General features: G+C 44.6%; 1 protein-coding gene and 1 long non-coding RNA gene across 3 annotated transcripts; both read right to left on the bottom strand.

Moving 5' to 3' along the window:
• Positions 1-1994: 1994 nt before the first annotated feature.
• SFRP4 (secreted frizzled related protein 4) lies at positions 1995-12792 on the bottom strand. 2 transcript variants are annotated; one of them, XM_043588545.1, is made up of 6 exons: positions 12337-12792; positions 10887-10967; positions 10709-10774; positions 8381-8579; positions 5314-5377; positions 1995-2926 (listed from the first exon to the last, which is right to left on the bottom strand). In XM_043588545.1, the coding sequence occupies exons 1-6, from the start codon at positions 12779-12781 to the stop codon at positions 2741-2743; spliced, it is 1041 nt and encodes a 346-aa protein (XP_043444480.1). In that variant the 5' UTR covers positions 12782-12792; the 3' UTR covers positions 1995-2740. The 2 variants fall into 2 exon arrangements, with proteins under 2 accessions (XP_043444480.1, XP_043444481.1); XM_043588546.1 differs by lacking the exon at positions 1995-2926 and adding an exon at positions 4252-4528.
• A 3315-nt stretch (positions 12793-16107) lies between these two features.
• Positions 16108-16712, bottom strand: LOC122487729. Its single transcript, XR_006298451.1, has 2 exons — positions 16376-16712; positions 16108-16295 (listed from the first exon to the last, which is right to left on the bottom strand). It is a non-coding gene; the product is annotated as an uncharacterized LOC122487729 (long non-coding RNA).
• Position 16713: the final 1 nt, after the last annotated feature.

The raw sequence follows: 16713 nt of genomic DNA, 5'->3' as shown, positions 1-16713 counted from the left end.
TTTCCTCAGTGAACATAACTCCATGGCCCAGCAGTGCTACTTAAACTGACTTATCCCAAGGGACCAATGAAGGATGTGCACAGATACTAGTTATCAAGATGTTGACTCAGTTATTCAGTATGTTCAGTTAAGAAACAACATCAATGCCTCATAACGTAAGGGTTGGTAGAGCAAAGCAACCACGGACTACAACAGAGCCATTATAAATGAGGTGGCATCAGCTTTATTGACATGAGAACTCATCTCAATAAGAGGCTGAGTGAAGAAGGAAGGTTAATGAACAATATGTATAATAAGCTCCTGTTTTTTTTGTTTTGTTTTTTGTTTTTTGTTTTTTTTTGTTTTTACTCAAATCATTATATAAATGCGTAAGAAACACCTGGACAATTGTATGCCAAAATACTAACAGCAATTACCTCTGCATAGTGATGATAGGATTAGGTAGGATTATAATTCCACTACTTGTATTTTATGCACATATTAAATACTTTCTAGAAAATACATGTTTACTGTATTATTGAAAGACCAACAAAATTATTGAAAAAGTAAATGCCTCCCATTGTCCTTAATTATGAAATTTGTTGATCAAAATATTGCAAAAATGCTATTTTGTCCTCACATAAGCAATCCAACCTTCAAATAATTCTCATTTCAATACCTCAGCTTTCCTCTCCACATATTAATATTTACTTCCTCTCACATGTATTTGGATGGAGAAAATATTTAAGGGAGAAAAATAAATCTCTGATCCTCACACAAAGACCACTACCACACTTGTTATATTACTCTTAGTGTGGGCTGATGTTTTTGACTTTTTCATAATAACTGGAGGCCTGCTTAACTCTTTTATCGATTAATCAAACTGATACACACACCCGATTACATATCGTATGATGTATAAATGTGCACAGTTAAGTATCGTATAATGTATCGTTGTTCCTAATGAAGTAGCAAGTTTTGTGTAATATTCAGTATATGATTTCAGTTAAATATTTTAAGTAAACAGTGCTTGAGTATGTAGTCATCCCCAAACTCTTATTTGTATTCAGTATTGCACTGAAAATAGTGTTTACTTTTGTTTTTTCATATGTGTTTGTTTCTCCATTCCCACGAAGAGTTCCATTTCTGATTCCCTTCCCCGAAGAAGCCCTACAATGCTAAGGAGGTAAGCTAGGCTGCCAGGGCCTTTTAATGGCCTTTCTTTGGATGCTCTGCTAAACACATATCTGGCAGTCCTTAAGGGCCAAGGAAGTTTGGCCTTTCATATAGCAGAAACATACACCGAGTGTTTCTTGGTACCCTTGTGTCAGTCCATCTACTGGATTCCTTTAACTCTGCCGCCCTGGGGTGGTGGTGACACAGGCGTCCTGTTACACTTTTAGGACGAGAGGGGAGCCCATGCCGGCATTCTTACTAGCCCCGTTTCTCCACTCTCCCCTGGCTTACCCACACACCTCATTTCTGCGTCCCAGTGGCTTACAGAGGTGAGATTAGATCATGTGTCTGATGATCTTGTGTGAGTGCAACATGTCACTTACTCCTTCTCTGAGAAGCAGGGGCAATGGTAAACCTAAAGGAGATTTTCTATGTAAGCTTTCAGGTCGTTCCTCTACATCCTTGAATGGAAGAGTGAACGTAGTTGCCTTTCCAGGGGCAGAGCTGGTGTGGGGCGGTGGCTGAGAACCAGGGGCTTTGGAGTCCTGGCCCTCCCACACTGGGCCCACAGCACCTCTGTAAGCACCAGCTACCAGCAGAGAGAAAATTCTTTCAGGCTTGGCATCAAGATGCCTAGGGCATCCTGGGAAATGACATGAGCATCACATACACCCGTGTGAAATTCTTGGGGGTGGAGTCGTTGGCATATAAAGCATCAGAGGAGAAACACACTCTGTTTCTGGTGCCATGTAATGGTTACTAACGAGAAGCGTCAAGGAATGTAAATTCAGAGCCTTTCCACCCAACGGCGTGGTAACCAGAAAATAAGGATCCGGATGTGGTATGTCTGCCTTTCCCTTTTATTTATTTAGTTATCATCATTATTATTTTAGTTTCTAGAGTGTGTCTAGCTAAAAACTCTAGGTGAAAGGCTTCTTTGTAAAAAAACAAAAACAAAACCAAAAACAAACATTACAGTTTTCCATATCCTACTTTTCTAGATTGTTCGAAAATTCCCTTTCATCACAGAAATTCTTGTGCAAACAGTAAACATAGAAAGATCTTTTAAGACATTCATTCTTCATTCCTCTTGCTTCCCTCCTTAGAATCATTGCATTTCCAATCACATTCTGAAACATGACGAACGTTCTAACAACAGAAGTCAAGCTGAAATACAACATATTGTAAAAAAAACCAAAAAATGGGGGGGGGGTTGTTTGTAATATGGCATTCATTTTACAATGCACATATTAGGTCAAATGGTAAGGACCAAAGCACCCTTTCCCCACCCAGAGATCTCACAGACCACGCACCACGAAGGCTACTCTGAATGCCGCTAGAAGCTTTGTCCACCAGCTCTCAGCTTTCATATACCTTCCATACCAAAGGACATACCTACCACTAGGGTTTTGTGGTGGCTTAAAAAGAAAAAATTGAAGCGTATCACTAAGAAAACTGCTGTACGATGTGTCTATGGGGAGGACTGCAGTCGTTAAGGCGAGGAGAGGGGCACCTCGCCCCCCCAGGCTGGCTGGGGGGTTGGCCTCATCCTGAGAGGCAGTCTCCATTCTGGAAAGCAGGTGGCTCACACTTTTTTCGGGTTTGTTCTCTTCTGGGCACTCCTAGCTTTGACGGTCTTCTTGGGGCTGGCCGGTTTGGGAGAGGGCGGCTTTCCCTTTGGTTTCTGGGCGTTGCTACGACCGGTACGCCCAGCCGTTCGCTTCTTGTCCTGAACTGTCTTCCGCTGCTCCCGGAGCCTCTCTTCCCACTGCTGGGAGGCAATTTGCACACATGACCATCAGATGCATCTCATCATGTCATGCTGTTGCCCTAATATCAGAATTAATGCAATTTTTTCCCGCTGTAATCTATGAATCGTGACAGCAAATAAAATAGCTACCCTCCGTTATCGAGCGCTTAGCATATACCAGATGATTTGAGAAGGGCTCAGTATGGGAGGAAGTTTTGATAAGCGTTCGTTTCACTGTAACAACAGCCTTCTAGGTGGACACCACGGTCATGACCAGGAAACGAGCACACAGAGCTTATTTGTAGATGGTCACACAGCTGATAAATGTCAGAACTGGGATTCAAATTCACCCAGTCTGACTCCAGAGCCCAAGGCCCCAGCCCACAGGCCCTATGATGCAACATTCCTACACAGCAAAGCCTTCTAAAAAGGCTCTGACATATGGATAAGAGCAGAAATTTATCCAGCCTCACTAGGAAGTCCAAAGGTCTATTCCCACATTTATGGATGGGCTCACCTAATTCTCTTACATCAGAAGGAAAACAGAGACCCCACTCATGTCTAGTAATCCACTCAAGTGCTAGCTACCCAGAACCCAGGAGAAATGAGGCATTCTGGGTAGTTGTTTCCTTGATAGAAAAAGATATACCTCTTATTATAGAAAGAAATACTATTTATTTAAGTAGCTGCATGTAAGAAAAAAACTGAAAAAGGCTCCTTGAATAGACACTGCTTTTTATTGTAACACAAATGCCCCTACTTTGTTATATTTCATTCAGCAAAGAGTTTGAGCATGACCACAGGCCAGACATTGCTCTAGTCACTAGAAATACAATGAAATGAGAAACACTGTCCCCACCTTCCCAGGGCACAACTCTAATCTGTTCTAAAATAGTAAACATCTTACATTTGCTATTATATGGTGATATCTTCGAATTCTTACTGAAGTTTATTAGAATATTTGCTGCAAAAGTGAATGGCCCAAACAGCTAGGATTCTTTTCTTTTAATATTTAAAAACAATTTTTTAATGTTTATTCAGTTTTTGATAGAGAGAGTGTGAGCAGGGGAGGGGCAGAGAGAGAGGGAGACACAGTATCCGAAGCAGGCTCCAGGCTCCGAGCTGTCCGCATAGAACCCGACGCTGGGCTTGAACCCACGAACCATGAGATCACGACCTGAGCCAGTCAGATGCTTAACTGACTGAGCCACCCAGGCGCCCCTAATTATTTTTTTAAAGTTTATTTATTTTTGAGAGAGAGAGAGAGAGAGAGGGAGAAAGCGCTGGTGGGGGAGGGGCAGACAGAGAATCCCAAGCAGACGCCATGCTGTCAGTGTGGGGCCCAAAGCGGGGCTCAAACCTACAAACCGTGAGATCACGGCCTGAGCTGAAGTCAGACACTTAACCGACTAAGCCACCCAGGGGCCTTTAAATAGCTTTGATTCTTGAAAGCTTTCTTTCCTCCCAGGTTCTCATGGTGGACTTGCTTTCTACACTGATGCCTCTAATCCACTGTAGTCTTGGAAACCAGATAACCCATCCTGCTAGAATCTTCTGTCCAGTAAGGCTAAGCGTGCTCCTGACAGCTCCACGGTTTTCAGCTCAGATGGAAGTCATGTTATTCTGAAATGCACAGAGTAGACGAGGCTATGTTCAAACTACCTTCTCCATTAAGTCAGTATTAACATAGACTTCTTCCTCACACAGGCAGTAGTAGGACCTTTTGTGAACCTGACAGCACAAATTCTCCTACATCTATCTAAACGTATTTACAGGAGAGGGAATGCTTTAAACATTTCAAACCAATGACCTGATTTCTTTAGTTCTGGTGACAGCATATCTCTGGGCAAAAAATTATTCTAATCCTCTAATTGCATTGCGAATATTTCTATGATGATACCACCAAAAATCATGGATTTGGCCACAAAATGATTACAGTTGGTATATATAATTTATTTTGACAAAAGTCTCAAAACTATTTTAAATATGGGGATAGATTATGCTTTGTACAGAGACAGTAGCATGGATTTTAGAATTGTGGGTTCACACCATTACATGTATATGTCTGTTTTAATCCCGCTGGATGTGAACTCTGCTCAAGTGCCTGACTGTTTGCTAAAATAGTTAAAAACAAACAACAACAAACAAGAACAAAAACCAAAAAAACAAACCCTAATTTAATCTGGAAATAACCATTAGATGAAGATTGAGTGTAACAAAATCATCTTTGAGGTTGAAGTGAGAATAACTTTGTTCTTAACTACTTATTCGAAAGACAAATACTGATGCTATTTCAACCTCCCATGAGAGCCTGGAGATGGAAGAAGGTAAAGGAAGAATCCCCAGTTCTATAGAATTTCTTTACCTGCGCTTAAATCCATATGCGCAGGGTTGCTAATTATACTTACTATGGATCTTTTACTAAGTTGGTCTCTCCATTTTTCAACTAAACAGTTTTCAAGAAGCATCATCCTGAAAAAAAAAAAAGGAATTTATTTTAAGCAATTCTGATTATGAAAGGAAAAAGTCAAAAAAATACAGAAAAATTGTCAAATCCAAAATTCGTTGTTTTTCTTTTCCCTTCCCTTTCCTTTCCTTTTCTTTTTTTAGAGACAGAGAGAGAGTGTTCAAGCCAGGGAGAGGGGCAGAGGAAGAGAGATAAAATATTAATCAGGCTCCATGCTAAGCATAAGACGTGAGGCTCCTTTTCACGACTGTGTGATCATGACCTGAGCCAAAATCAAGAGTCAGATGCTTAACCAACTGAGCCACCCAGGTGCCCCTACAAATCAAAAGTCTTTATAACCCTTAACTCTACAATCCACATATCCCCCATTTATATTTTACTAGCATTTCCTTTTATTCTTCCTTGTACCTATATTCTTAAATCACACTATATATTTAGATCACACTGTACAGTTCTTTTTATCATTCTATTATATGCATTTTCTCATATAATTAGAATACGGCTTTAATAACCACATAATATTGCAATAATGATACTTAGGCCTTTCTCTACTGTTGAATCCCTTTCATTGCTTCGCTACTATTAACAGCTTTTTGTTGAATATCCTTGTATATTTACTAGTGTGCACTGGGTTATTATTTCCTTAGGACAGATTTCTTAAAGTAGAATTACTGGGTCCAAGAGTATGTACTTTCTCAAAGTTTTCTAAATTGTTTTCAGAATGGTTGAACTTTCATTCAGATCATGTTTTACTCTGGATTGGAGAATTAAAGAGGTAAATTTATTTACTCTTTGTATTTCTTCTGGAACGTGTCCATATAGATTTATGTACATATTATTTATATATTGTAGTCTTAATGTGTTAAATATTAACTTACATGAACTCTTTATAGAGTAAGACTACTCTCCCTTTGCCATAACTATTGCAAGTATCTTTCTCAACTTTTATTGGCTTTCTTTGGTTATTTTTATGTCCATGATATAATATCATCAAAGGTATGTATTGACATTTCCTCTTGTAATTTTTTACATTAATTTCATGTTTGCAAAGTATTTTGTTATTCAGATTTCATACATCTATCTATTCACCTAATTTTACCCTCTATGATTAAGTTTTAAAAAATATCTCTTGAATCCATTTGAAATTCATTTTATGGTATTAGTATAAAGTGAAAATATGTACTATTTTTCCAAATAAAAACATTTGCAACATTTACTAATATACTCACGTCTAATGGATTTGCCCTTTTTCCTTCCTAATACGGTACTTTACGCATTAGCATCTGTCTCAAGAATGCTTCCTCTGTTTTATTTATCTGCATGTCTACTCTTGCACCACATGGTTTTAGCAGTCTAGCTTTGTTCCAGTTTTCTGTTTCTCCTGAGGCAGAAACCGATTTCCTTCCAAACGGTTATTTTCAAAATGTCCTTTACACGCCCTTGCCAGTTTGTGCTTCCAAATGATCGTTGTGTGAAGACATAACTCCCGATCATTCGAAAATATTTTTTACTGGTATTTTCATCAGAATGTCATTAAATCTATAAATGAACAGAAAGGATGACGGGAATCCAAATAGAATTTGATGACTAGCAGTCTGGTACATTCCCAGAACTGCACCTAATCCTGTAGCAGGTACAAACACCATGCGAGAGAAGAGCCCAGCAACATTCAGTCAACATTCATTTGTTCTTTAGAGAGACAAGATATAAGGAGAACAGTTTGAAAGCCAAGAATACCCCCATGAGGCACCTGGGTGGCTCAGTCGGTTGAGTGTCTAACTCTTGACTTCAGCTCAGATCATGATCTTACAATCGTGGGATCGAGCTCCAAGTCAGGCTCTGCGCTGACAGGGACGGAGCCTGCTTGGGATTCTCTCTCTGCCCCTCCTTTGCTCTCTCTCAAGATAAATAAATAAACATTAAAGGAAAAAAAAAAAAAGCCAAGGGTACCCACGGGAGGGTACAGATCAGGAAAGACAGAATACAGATCAGGAAGGTATTCAAGTGACGTCAGTTGCAAAAGGTGTTTTGAAAAAACAGTCCACAGCTGTACCCAGAAGAAACAGATGAGCATTAATGGCAGGGAATTAAAGGGAAGACTGGTTAATAAAATATGAATGATTCTGTTGGAGATGTATACTGCAGCCAGTTAGGGGGCCCATCCCGCACCCTGGTCTGAAGAGTCTGATTTTTACATTCTAAGGAATGTACCAATATATAAAAATATGCCAAGAAAAGAGATGTGGGGAAACACACTCCCAGCTAGAGGTACGCGGATATATGTGTGTGAGCGTGAGTGCGAATGTGTGTGTGTACGCAATGATCTATCAAACAAATGTCATGTACTTATATTGTGTGTAAGGAAATGTGGACCTGTAGTCTCAAATGGCCATCTTTACCTGATCATTAAAGAGCTCTTTAAAAAAATTAACGTATTTGCCACACCAAGATTGATTTGAATCATTTGAAAAGAATTGTTTTCACTCATAGTAATTTATCTGCCTACGATTTTTGAAGTCCTTTAACGAATTCTGAAATTGATTTTTAAGCATCCCACTCAAATACTCATATTCCTACTGTTCCTTAATGCCACAGGGAATTAAATGATATTTAGGCTATGTGATTATCGCAACAGAGGCATCTGTTGAAATTGTATTTTTATTTACTGAACTATTTTTAAATTGTCTATTTATTTATTTATTTAGAAAGAGGAGGGAGAGAGAGAGAGAGAGAGAGAGAGAGAGAGAGAATCTTAAGCAGGCTCCACACTCAGCACAGAGCCTGACGTGGGGCTCGATCCCACAACCCTGGGATCATGATCTGAGCCGAAATCGAGAGTCGGGTGCTCAACCTACCGAGCCACCTAGGCGCCCTTTAAACTGCCTTTGTAAAAAGAACGACTGGCGCCGTTAAAAAAAAAAAAAACACAAAAAACACCACGACTGGCAAGTGGGATTCACGTTTCCATTAAGCAGTGTGCGGTTTCCTCCCTCCCGCTCCGTGCCTACCTGGAGCGCCACTCGTAACACATGATGAGCACGTCTTGATGGGGCAGGATGTGGGGGCACTGGCAGGAGGAATTGGTAATGAGCGGGACCTGCGTCCGAGGGATGGGTGACGAGGACTTGAAGATCTCTTTCACGTCCACCACGGTCGTTACTTCGTTACAGCCGCTCCTCTGCACGGCTTTTATTTTGGCGTGAATGACTGCAATTTAAAAATTGATGGAAGTGTTGATGAGGCCTCTGCAGACAAATAGGGATGGTGTATTCACGCCAAGCCCTGAGCCTCTCTCAAAGAATCCCTCCTGTAATTATGGTCATGTCCAAGCTGCCCAGATGCAGGCCAAAAGCCCACACAATCATACTGTCAGCATTGTCTTTAAAGTTCTGGATCAGCCTGCAAGACGTAAGAGCAAAGCGACAGGCGGGCTCGGTCTGGGCTCTGCCTCTGGGTCAGCGGCTGCTCCTCACTGGGCTACAGCGAGGATGTGAAAAGAGGATCTCGCAGGTTTTTCTCAGCCTTAAAAACCTGACGTCAGTTTTGTTTGGACGTTTGTTTGCCGAGAACATATCAGGAGATTCAGTTACATAGAACGTCAGTAAAAATTTCATAGAAACCAATAGACTCTGCCTTGTGATTATCAGAAGTGAGAATCGTATGTTCTCAGAGTCACAAGCCACTTTACAATTTGTATGGTCCAACCACCCGTCCGATGCTGGGACTTCCTGTCTTCCAAAGGAAGTTATTAAAGCTGTAACATTTGTGACCTGGACAGAGTCTCTGAAGATCACTGTTCTTAATCCTTTAATTTCACAGACTGTCAAAGCTAGGTCTGCGGCGAGCAGATGTATAACTGTTATTACGGATAGCTGTTAAGTAATCACTGATCAAGCTTAAAATTCTGGCCCTTTTGGTCCCTTGCTATTACTGCCTTCCATGGAATTGTAATCAGCCTAGCATGGATCTCTGTCTTGGATTCCGTCCTAGAAAGCTGGTTTAGGAAGAAGGCAACGGACTTAAATAGAAAATGGTTTCATCCTCAAAGAAGTTATGTGGCAGTGACACCGTGGACAGCAAGACAGTGAAACTCAGATTAGCAACTAGGGCTGGATAGTGTCAGAGGAGGGGCAAAATCATTTAGATTAACGTAATATCTACAAAAAACAGTTTTCAAACGACAACAATAAAAGCTACCGGAAAAGTCAGTTGTTTTTTTTTTTTTTTTTTTTCTGTTTTTGGTAGAGTTACCCACATTGGCTATAATCTCAAATCTAACAACTTCACTAAGAGGTTATTTTTTCAGCCCTTTATATTGCCACGATCTTCCTACTTTCACATGCGATATGTAACATAAGGTTTATGATTTCAAATTTCAGTTTGAAATATGGAAAACAAAGTTAACAAATAAAATGACCATTTTGCCAAAACGGTTCTGTTATTCCAGCAGAAGTAATTTAAGGAATGCAAAGGGGGGGGGGGGTGCCTGGGTAGCTCAGTCGGTTAAGCGTCCGGCTCTTGGTTTCAACTCAGGTCATGATGTCAAGGTTTGTGAGTTCGTGTCCCGCACTGGGCTCTGTGCTGATAGCAGGGAGACTGCTTGGGATTCTGTCTCCCTCTCTCTCTGCCCCTTCCCTGCTCGCTCTCTAGCTCTCTCTCTTAGAAATAAATAAATAAATATTAAAAAAAAAAGAAATGCAAAGGAACATAAAACAAGTCAGATATTTTAAAAGAATATATTTTCAATTAAATTTACTTTCAAATGAGAACAGTAGAATTACATTTACTTAAAAAAATTGAAAATAGCCGTGTTGACTGTTCTTTCAAATAAGAGAGGAGGGCATTTAAACGATGTCAATACTTACAGCCAGAGGGTCTCATGATTAACCTATTTCTCTACAGTTTCTTTTAGGTGTTAAATATCTATAAGTGTTTATAACTAAAAAGAAACATGGGCAGGTCTTAGTTCCTGGGCCTCTGGGCCTCAGATAATCAAATCCATGGATCACTCACCTATCCTTCCTGCAGCAAAGAAACCTCAGGATAAGAAAAAGTCAGTTGGGCTGTCCTGGCTGAGTGGCACCTCTCACCGAGACCAAGAGGACCTTGATGTCACATTTGAGCCCTGAGCCACATCGCTGTTCTCCCTGGGTAATTTACGTTGTTTTTGCTTGATTTACCCAGAAGAGCAAGGCATTTTATAGTTGTTATTGTGCCTTCCAGAACCCACATCGTGAACCACGTTGGGATTGGCTTTCTTTACTTTGGGATTGGCTTCGTGACTGGCTTTGTAATTGGCCAACTCGTCAAGTGAACGGCTTCATCGGATGACTTACCGTAGCTGTAGTTTTTGCTCAGATACGTCGCCAGAGTCGGCTTCACCTTTTTGCACTTGCAGCGGTCTGAAGGAGACGAAAGAGAGGCAGAGAGTCGGAAAAGTGTTTGGAAATCATCTGGGGAGGAGGCAAAAAAAAAAAAAAAAAAAAAAAGGGACTTCGAGAAGAAGGAACTCACCAGGGCTTAGGCGTTTACAGTCAACATCAAGAGGCCTCTCCTGTACCATCATATCTGGCGTGATGTCTATCCACTTAACGTCTGAAACACACACACAGCCACATGGGTGTGGTCAGTGACTTAGCCCATTCACCCCCTGGAATAAAGAACCATCTGGAGAAATGAACTAACACGGCGTTACCAAAGAATAATACTACGTTGTAAAAGTGGCATCGGCTTGTCAACTACTTCTTTCATACAGACATTCTTGGGCTTAGAAAAGAAGACTTTTGAGTGAGGTTTTGCCCATCCAGCACAAATTGATGTGAATGCCCGTCCATTTGACTTGGCTGACACATACAGCTAACTTTCCCACCCAAATCCATTTTAAAATGTTGGTTTTTCCAAGTGGACAGTTGACACTAATCAAAATATCCCGAATATTTCCAAATCTCCACCTCTCATTTCCCAGTGCAGAAACAGTCCACAGCTATATAAGACTCCCCCCACCCCCCACTGGCCAAGGCATAACCCTCTATCATTTATATAATTTAAGCAACAAATATGTTTTTCTCTAAAGCTCTGAATTAGAGAAGAGTTTCGATTTTCCCTTCCTTATACTTCTCTTTCTTCACGTTATGGACAATGCTCTGAGACATAACCTCAGAAACTACACTAAGGCAACAGCATAATCTCTTTAAAAGTTCAGTAACCTGGGTCAGGGATAAAAAAAGCATGCAAAAATATTCTTAGGCTTGACTTCAAGAAGTGGACTTAAATTTGTTCCTTCGTCCTAGAAAAGCAGCAAAATGACCGAAAAAAGGAAGCGGAAGTTGATATCCAGTTAACCAAGATGCCGCAAGATAAGATGTTGACCGTGAAACAGACATCACAATTTTCCAGAAGGACTAAATTTACAAACTGCACTCCTCCTGGGGAGTGATGCCTGCTACTGCTTTTTTTTTTTTCCCCCAAAAAGAGTTTTCAAGAGCTAGCACTAAGTGGAGAACCCTGATGGGGCTGTTTTAAGCATTAAACCGTACACGGAAAGCGCTGAACACTGGCTCGGACCCCACCTATATATGTGTTCGTTGCTATTATTCTATCATTGTCAAGGAAAATGCTAATGGCTCTCTTTAGAAGCACCTCCCTACCCGCCCCCCCCCCCCTTACATTCTCTATGGGACATGGTGTTCTTCCGCCCCCTACGTTTCTGTAGGGAGAACAGACTTGTACCCACATCAGGTCACCGCCCTTCCCACCTCCTCCAATTGTTGGAAGTGAGATTGGGTGGCGGGGGGGGGGGGGGGGGGGGGAGGGGGGGAGGGGGGGGCGGCTGGGGGGACCGACAGCCCACCCACCCACTGGCATCGGTAGAAGGGGCCTCCCGGTGGGTTCTCCCGTGGAAGCCACAGCCAAGAATGCCCCCTCATCCCCCTGGGTCCTTCCTTTCCCTCCGGCTCAGGCTCACCCTCGGGGAGGTCGGTGACGATGGCCTCCGGCGAGATGCACACGCCGCGGTCGTAGACCGGCAGCTCTTCGCAGGCCAGGCTCTCGGGCCAGCTGTGGTTGTACATCTTCATGAGAGGCTCGCAGTCGTCGCGCGCGCGCTGGCACACCGACTTGCACGGCTTGATGGGGTCGTGCAGGAACTCCAGCGTGCAGATGGGCGCGTACATGGCGCAGAGGAAGAAGCGCAGCACCGCGCTGCAGTTTACGTCCACCAGCTCCTCGTACTGCTCGATGGCCAGGATGGCGTTCTCCTGCGTGCTGTGGTGCAGGTGGTTGGGCATCCGCGTGATGTTCCAGGGCATGTGCCGGCACATGGGGATGCGCACCGGCTCGCAGGGCGCGCCGCGCACGCCCAGCGCCAGGCGCAGCCCCAGGCACAACGCCGCCAGGACGGAGAGCAGCATGGCACTGCCCTGGCGCGCCGCCGCCCCGACAGGCAGAAGGGGCCCTCGGCTCCCTGCCCCCCTAGGCTCTCGCCCTCCCTTCCCCGGGGAGGAAGTCCCGCGGGGCACCGGAGAGGCTCTCCGCCCGCGCTGCCGTCGGCGGCGGTGCTGGGCCTCGCGGGCCGGTCGGGGGTATCCGGCGTCCGGCGCACCGAGCGCGAGCAGCGCCGGCCCTCAGCCTGCGGGGCGCGGACCCGCCCGGGCAGCTCCAGTCCCGGCCCCGGCAGCTCCGAGCGCGGCCGGCCCCGGCCATTGCGGGACCCTATTTATCCCGACACCTCCCCTGACGTGGGCTCCGAACGCTCCCTTGGCAGCGGCGGGCGCGGCGCGGGCTCCCCCTCGGCCGCCCCCCCCCTCCACCCCCCACCCCCCAGCCCTCGCTTCGTCGGAGCGGTGACATCATCTCCTCCGGGCCGCAGCCCAGGGCTGGAATCCTGCATTTCCCCAAAGTCCCTTCCTTTTTAGTCTGGCCAGTCCTTTTTCTTCGCACCAAGAGAAAGAGTCTCTGGCAGTCGTTTGGGACGCCGGATCCAAGAGGTGCAGGAGAGGATTTCGGGAGAGGGAAGGACGCGATCTGGGCCCAAGCTGAACTTTGCGCCCTCTGCATTAGAGGTTCCCCGAGTACAGAGTTGGAGGGGAAGGAAAACTTCGGCCGCCCTTTAATTCTGAAACACGCTTGCTTTCTCCAGGAGGGGGCGTGAGGAGCGCTGAGCGGCGAGACGACTGTGTGGGACCCGGGAGCCATTGTTGGAACAGGATGGACACCTTGTAGAAACAAACCTCCCCCAAGTCGCATGCAGTTGGGTTTTGTTATTGTTGTGTCTAGAAGTCAGTAGCTGGGGCTCAGGTTTTTTCCAGAATGGCATTCGGTCTGTACCTGCTCCAGCAACAGAGCTGCCAGAGGTGTAATAATAGCATCTTCCAGTGTAGAAATGTTTTCCATCCACCAACGTTCCCCTTCCTTCTTCTCACTCCCTATTCCTCTGTCCAACGTGAACGAAACCCGGGAGAAGGGGAAGAGTACCGACATGACAATATGAAAAAAAAAAAATTTCCCCCCTCATGCCCAAAGCGATTTCCAACCCAGCAGCCTAAATTCTTGATTTGTGATGTGCTTGGAAAGAAAGTATTTGAATTGAGTGAGAACCTGTGTACTATGGAAAGCAAGCGTGTATGTTTTGTTTTCTTTTTTCTTGTTATTAGGAAGAAGTGATAAAACCGACGACTGGCTCAGGTCTCCACAAGAACCAAAACAAAACAAAAAGGAGGCTTTATTGTTGCAAGTATATTAATCTCCAGGCAGTAAGAATTCCGGTATGTGGTATTTTCTTGGGGTGTTGGAATATGAAAATGTGGTTTCTAAATGTAAATCTTTAAAAACATAGTCTAATTAGAATACTGAACACACAGTAGGTAATTGGTTTTGGTTTTTTTGTTGTTGTTTTGTTTTTTTGTTTGTTTTCTTTCCAAAGCTTAGCTTGGTCACAGCTTAGCTGTCGTCACATTGTGACCCACAACGATAGTTTAGTTTGACTCTGACCAGGATTAAGAAATAAAAGGAACAGAAACTACAGCTGACATTTTATTGAGCATTTACAACGGGCTAGGTATGGGGCTAAGCACTTTAAATACACCGTCTTATTATTATTTTTTTAGGGCACGTAAATTAAACATGGCAAGTGGAGAGGACAAATGACACAAATATTATTTTGAGATTCATCCAAGGAGTCAGGTTCTATTTAGGGGAAGCCAGAGCGTCCAAACACAGCGTCGCCAGTCGCCAACTCGAGAGGTATGCCAGTTTCAGCTAGAACGGGACCCAAGCTCCCAAGATGCCAAACCAGGCCAGCGAAATATCAAGCACAGGGGATAACCTGGATGACATCGGAAGCCATTCCCAGCAGTAGAATCCAGTGAGTCGAAACCCCCTGGCTTAGTGAAAAATATTTGCAGCCCAAATTCCTACAAGGGAAGAAAGTACAGTTTTGAGAAACGGCTGAACTCCTGACCCTTTTCCTGCCAGGCGGCTGAAGAGGCAAACTTGGAGAGGCTCTTCCTTGCGCAGCCGGTTGAAACTTGCTGCCTCTGTTTCACCGCAAGTCCCAAGTCCCAACGCTGCAGGAATTTCCCTTTCTCCATGGCCTGCCTTTTGAGCAAGGCTGAGAAGAAGGTAAGAGGCCTTCTCTATAAAGCTCTTTGGCGTCCCCAGGGGGTCCACTGGCAGCCGGTCTGTGGCGTTTCTGCTTGGGGTGGGGCAGCAGTGAAGGATTCATCTGGAGATTCCCTCACCGGCCTCCCTCTTCAGGCCCTGCCTTAGCACTTAATCCATTACCCTGTACTTGACAGTGATTTGCCAATAGCTCACGTAACAGGAAGTTTCCCTGGTCAGTGGCTTCTCTCTGATGGTTCCTTTTCAGCCTCCTTAAAGGCCTGCTTCTCTGCTAGGGCTCCATAACCATCCTCTTCCTGCTCTTCACACACCCCCATCTCCAGGTTTTCTGGACCTCAGCACTGCTGACACTGAGGTCAGGTGATTCTTTACTGGCTCCTGTGCATTCTAGGAAGTTTAGTAGCCTCTCTGGCCTCCTCCTACTAGATGCCAGTGGAAGCTCAGCCCCTACCCCACTATGACAATCAAAAATGTCTCCAGATATTGACAGCAGTACCCCCACCCCCACCCCCTGCTGCTCTACTCTTGGCTTCAATTACCACCTAGATGCCAATAGCTCCCTAAACCAGACCTCTGGCCCTGCTGGTTTCTGGAAGTGCTTATCCAATGGTCCCCGGGGTATTTCCACCTGCCTATCCCACAGGCATCTCACAGTCAGCCAATCCTAAACTGATTTGTCTTCTTTCCTCATTCAGGACTGAACTCCCAGTGGCCCCAACCAGAAAGCTCTTCCACCTTCTCTGTAGTTCCCAGCTCCGCTCACCCTCTCCCTTCCACCACTTGAGTTCGGATGTCAGTATCTGTCCTCTGGGTCATAACAGCCTCTCCCACCTCCTTCGCCCCCCCACCCCCCCACCCCCCCATCCTCTACACTCAGGCCAGAGTGAGCTTCCTAAGGCTTACACCTGATGGCGCTTCTCCCTGGGTTTCAAGGCCCTGAGCGATCTGGCTCCAAATCACTCTCCTTAAACACCCAGCGCTTCATCCATTTTCTCTTGTCCCCTTGTCCTTCATCCAGGAATGTTCTCTCCCACATCAACTGGCTCACTTCCTCGTCCTTGAAACAGAGCAACTGAAAAGATGCTACAGACTTGGAAAGCCAGGGTCTTTTTCTGTCTTTTAGTGTTGCTTCTTTTTTCTTGATTCCATGTGGTACATCCTGATATTACAAAACAGGGGCACCTGAGTGGCTCAGTCGGTTGAGTGTCCGACTCTTGGTGTCAGCTCAGGTCTTGATGTCAGAATTGTGAGTGCCAGCTCTCCGAAGAGCTCCCTGGTGGGCTCTGTGCTGGGCATGGAGCCTACCTAAAAAACAAAACAAACAAAACATAAGCCATAAACCCAATTATCTTTGTTCTTGATGCTAAACTCCCAGACTCACACACCTCCAGGGTTGTGGTGTAGTCAGGTGATGGGTGAGGGCTGCAGTCTCACTGCAAGCGTATCCTGAAGACAAGGTCTCTGAGTCCTATGCCCAAGGGTGAGGGCTTATCCCCTAAATACCCCGGGCGCTAGACTAAGAGCGGTGGCTTGAAAATGGCCATGATGCATGACTGCTATCATTCCTTCCAGAAGGGACCCTTCGATTTCTAACTTGGAGGAAGAAGGTGTCAATTTTGACAAAGGGGCAAGGTGTGGGGGGCACAGCAAGTGAAGCAGCACTGCCTTCCCGACTTCGAACTTGAACTTATCTCCTAGTTTGTGGTTATCTGCTGCGCGCTTC

This window comes from Prionailurus bengalensis, chromosome A2, assembly GCF_016509475.1.
Source record: "Prionailurus bengalensis isolate Pbe53 chromosome A2, Fcat_Pben_1.1_paternal_pri, whole genome shotgun sequence".
Taxonomy (NCBI): domain Eukaryota; kingdom Metazoa; phylum Chordata; class Mammalia; order Carnivora; family Felidae; genus Prionailurus; species Prionailurus bengalensis.
This window is presented reverse-complemented; position numbering and strand designations above follow the sequence as displayed.

Coding starts and splice junctions, on each gene's coding strand:
- SFRP4 (XM_043588545.1), bottom strand. CDS start 12,781: ATGCTGCTCTCCGTCCTGGCGGCGTTGTGCCTGGGGCTGCGCCTGGCG. Junction 8,580..10,708: donor GAGCAAAAACTACAGCTACG/GTAAGTCATCCG, acceptor TTTAAATTGCAG/TCATTCACGCCAAAATAAAA. Junction 5,378..8,380: donor TGTTACGAGTGGCGCTCCAG/GTAGGCACGGAG, acceptor TTTTTTTTTCAG/GATGATGCTTCTTGAAAACT.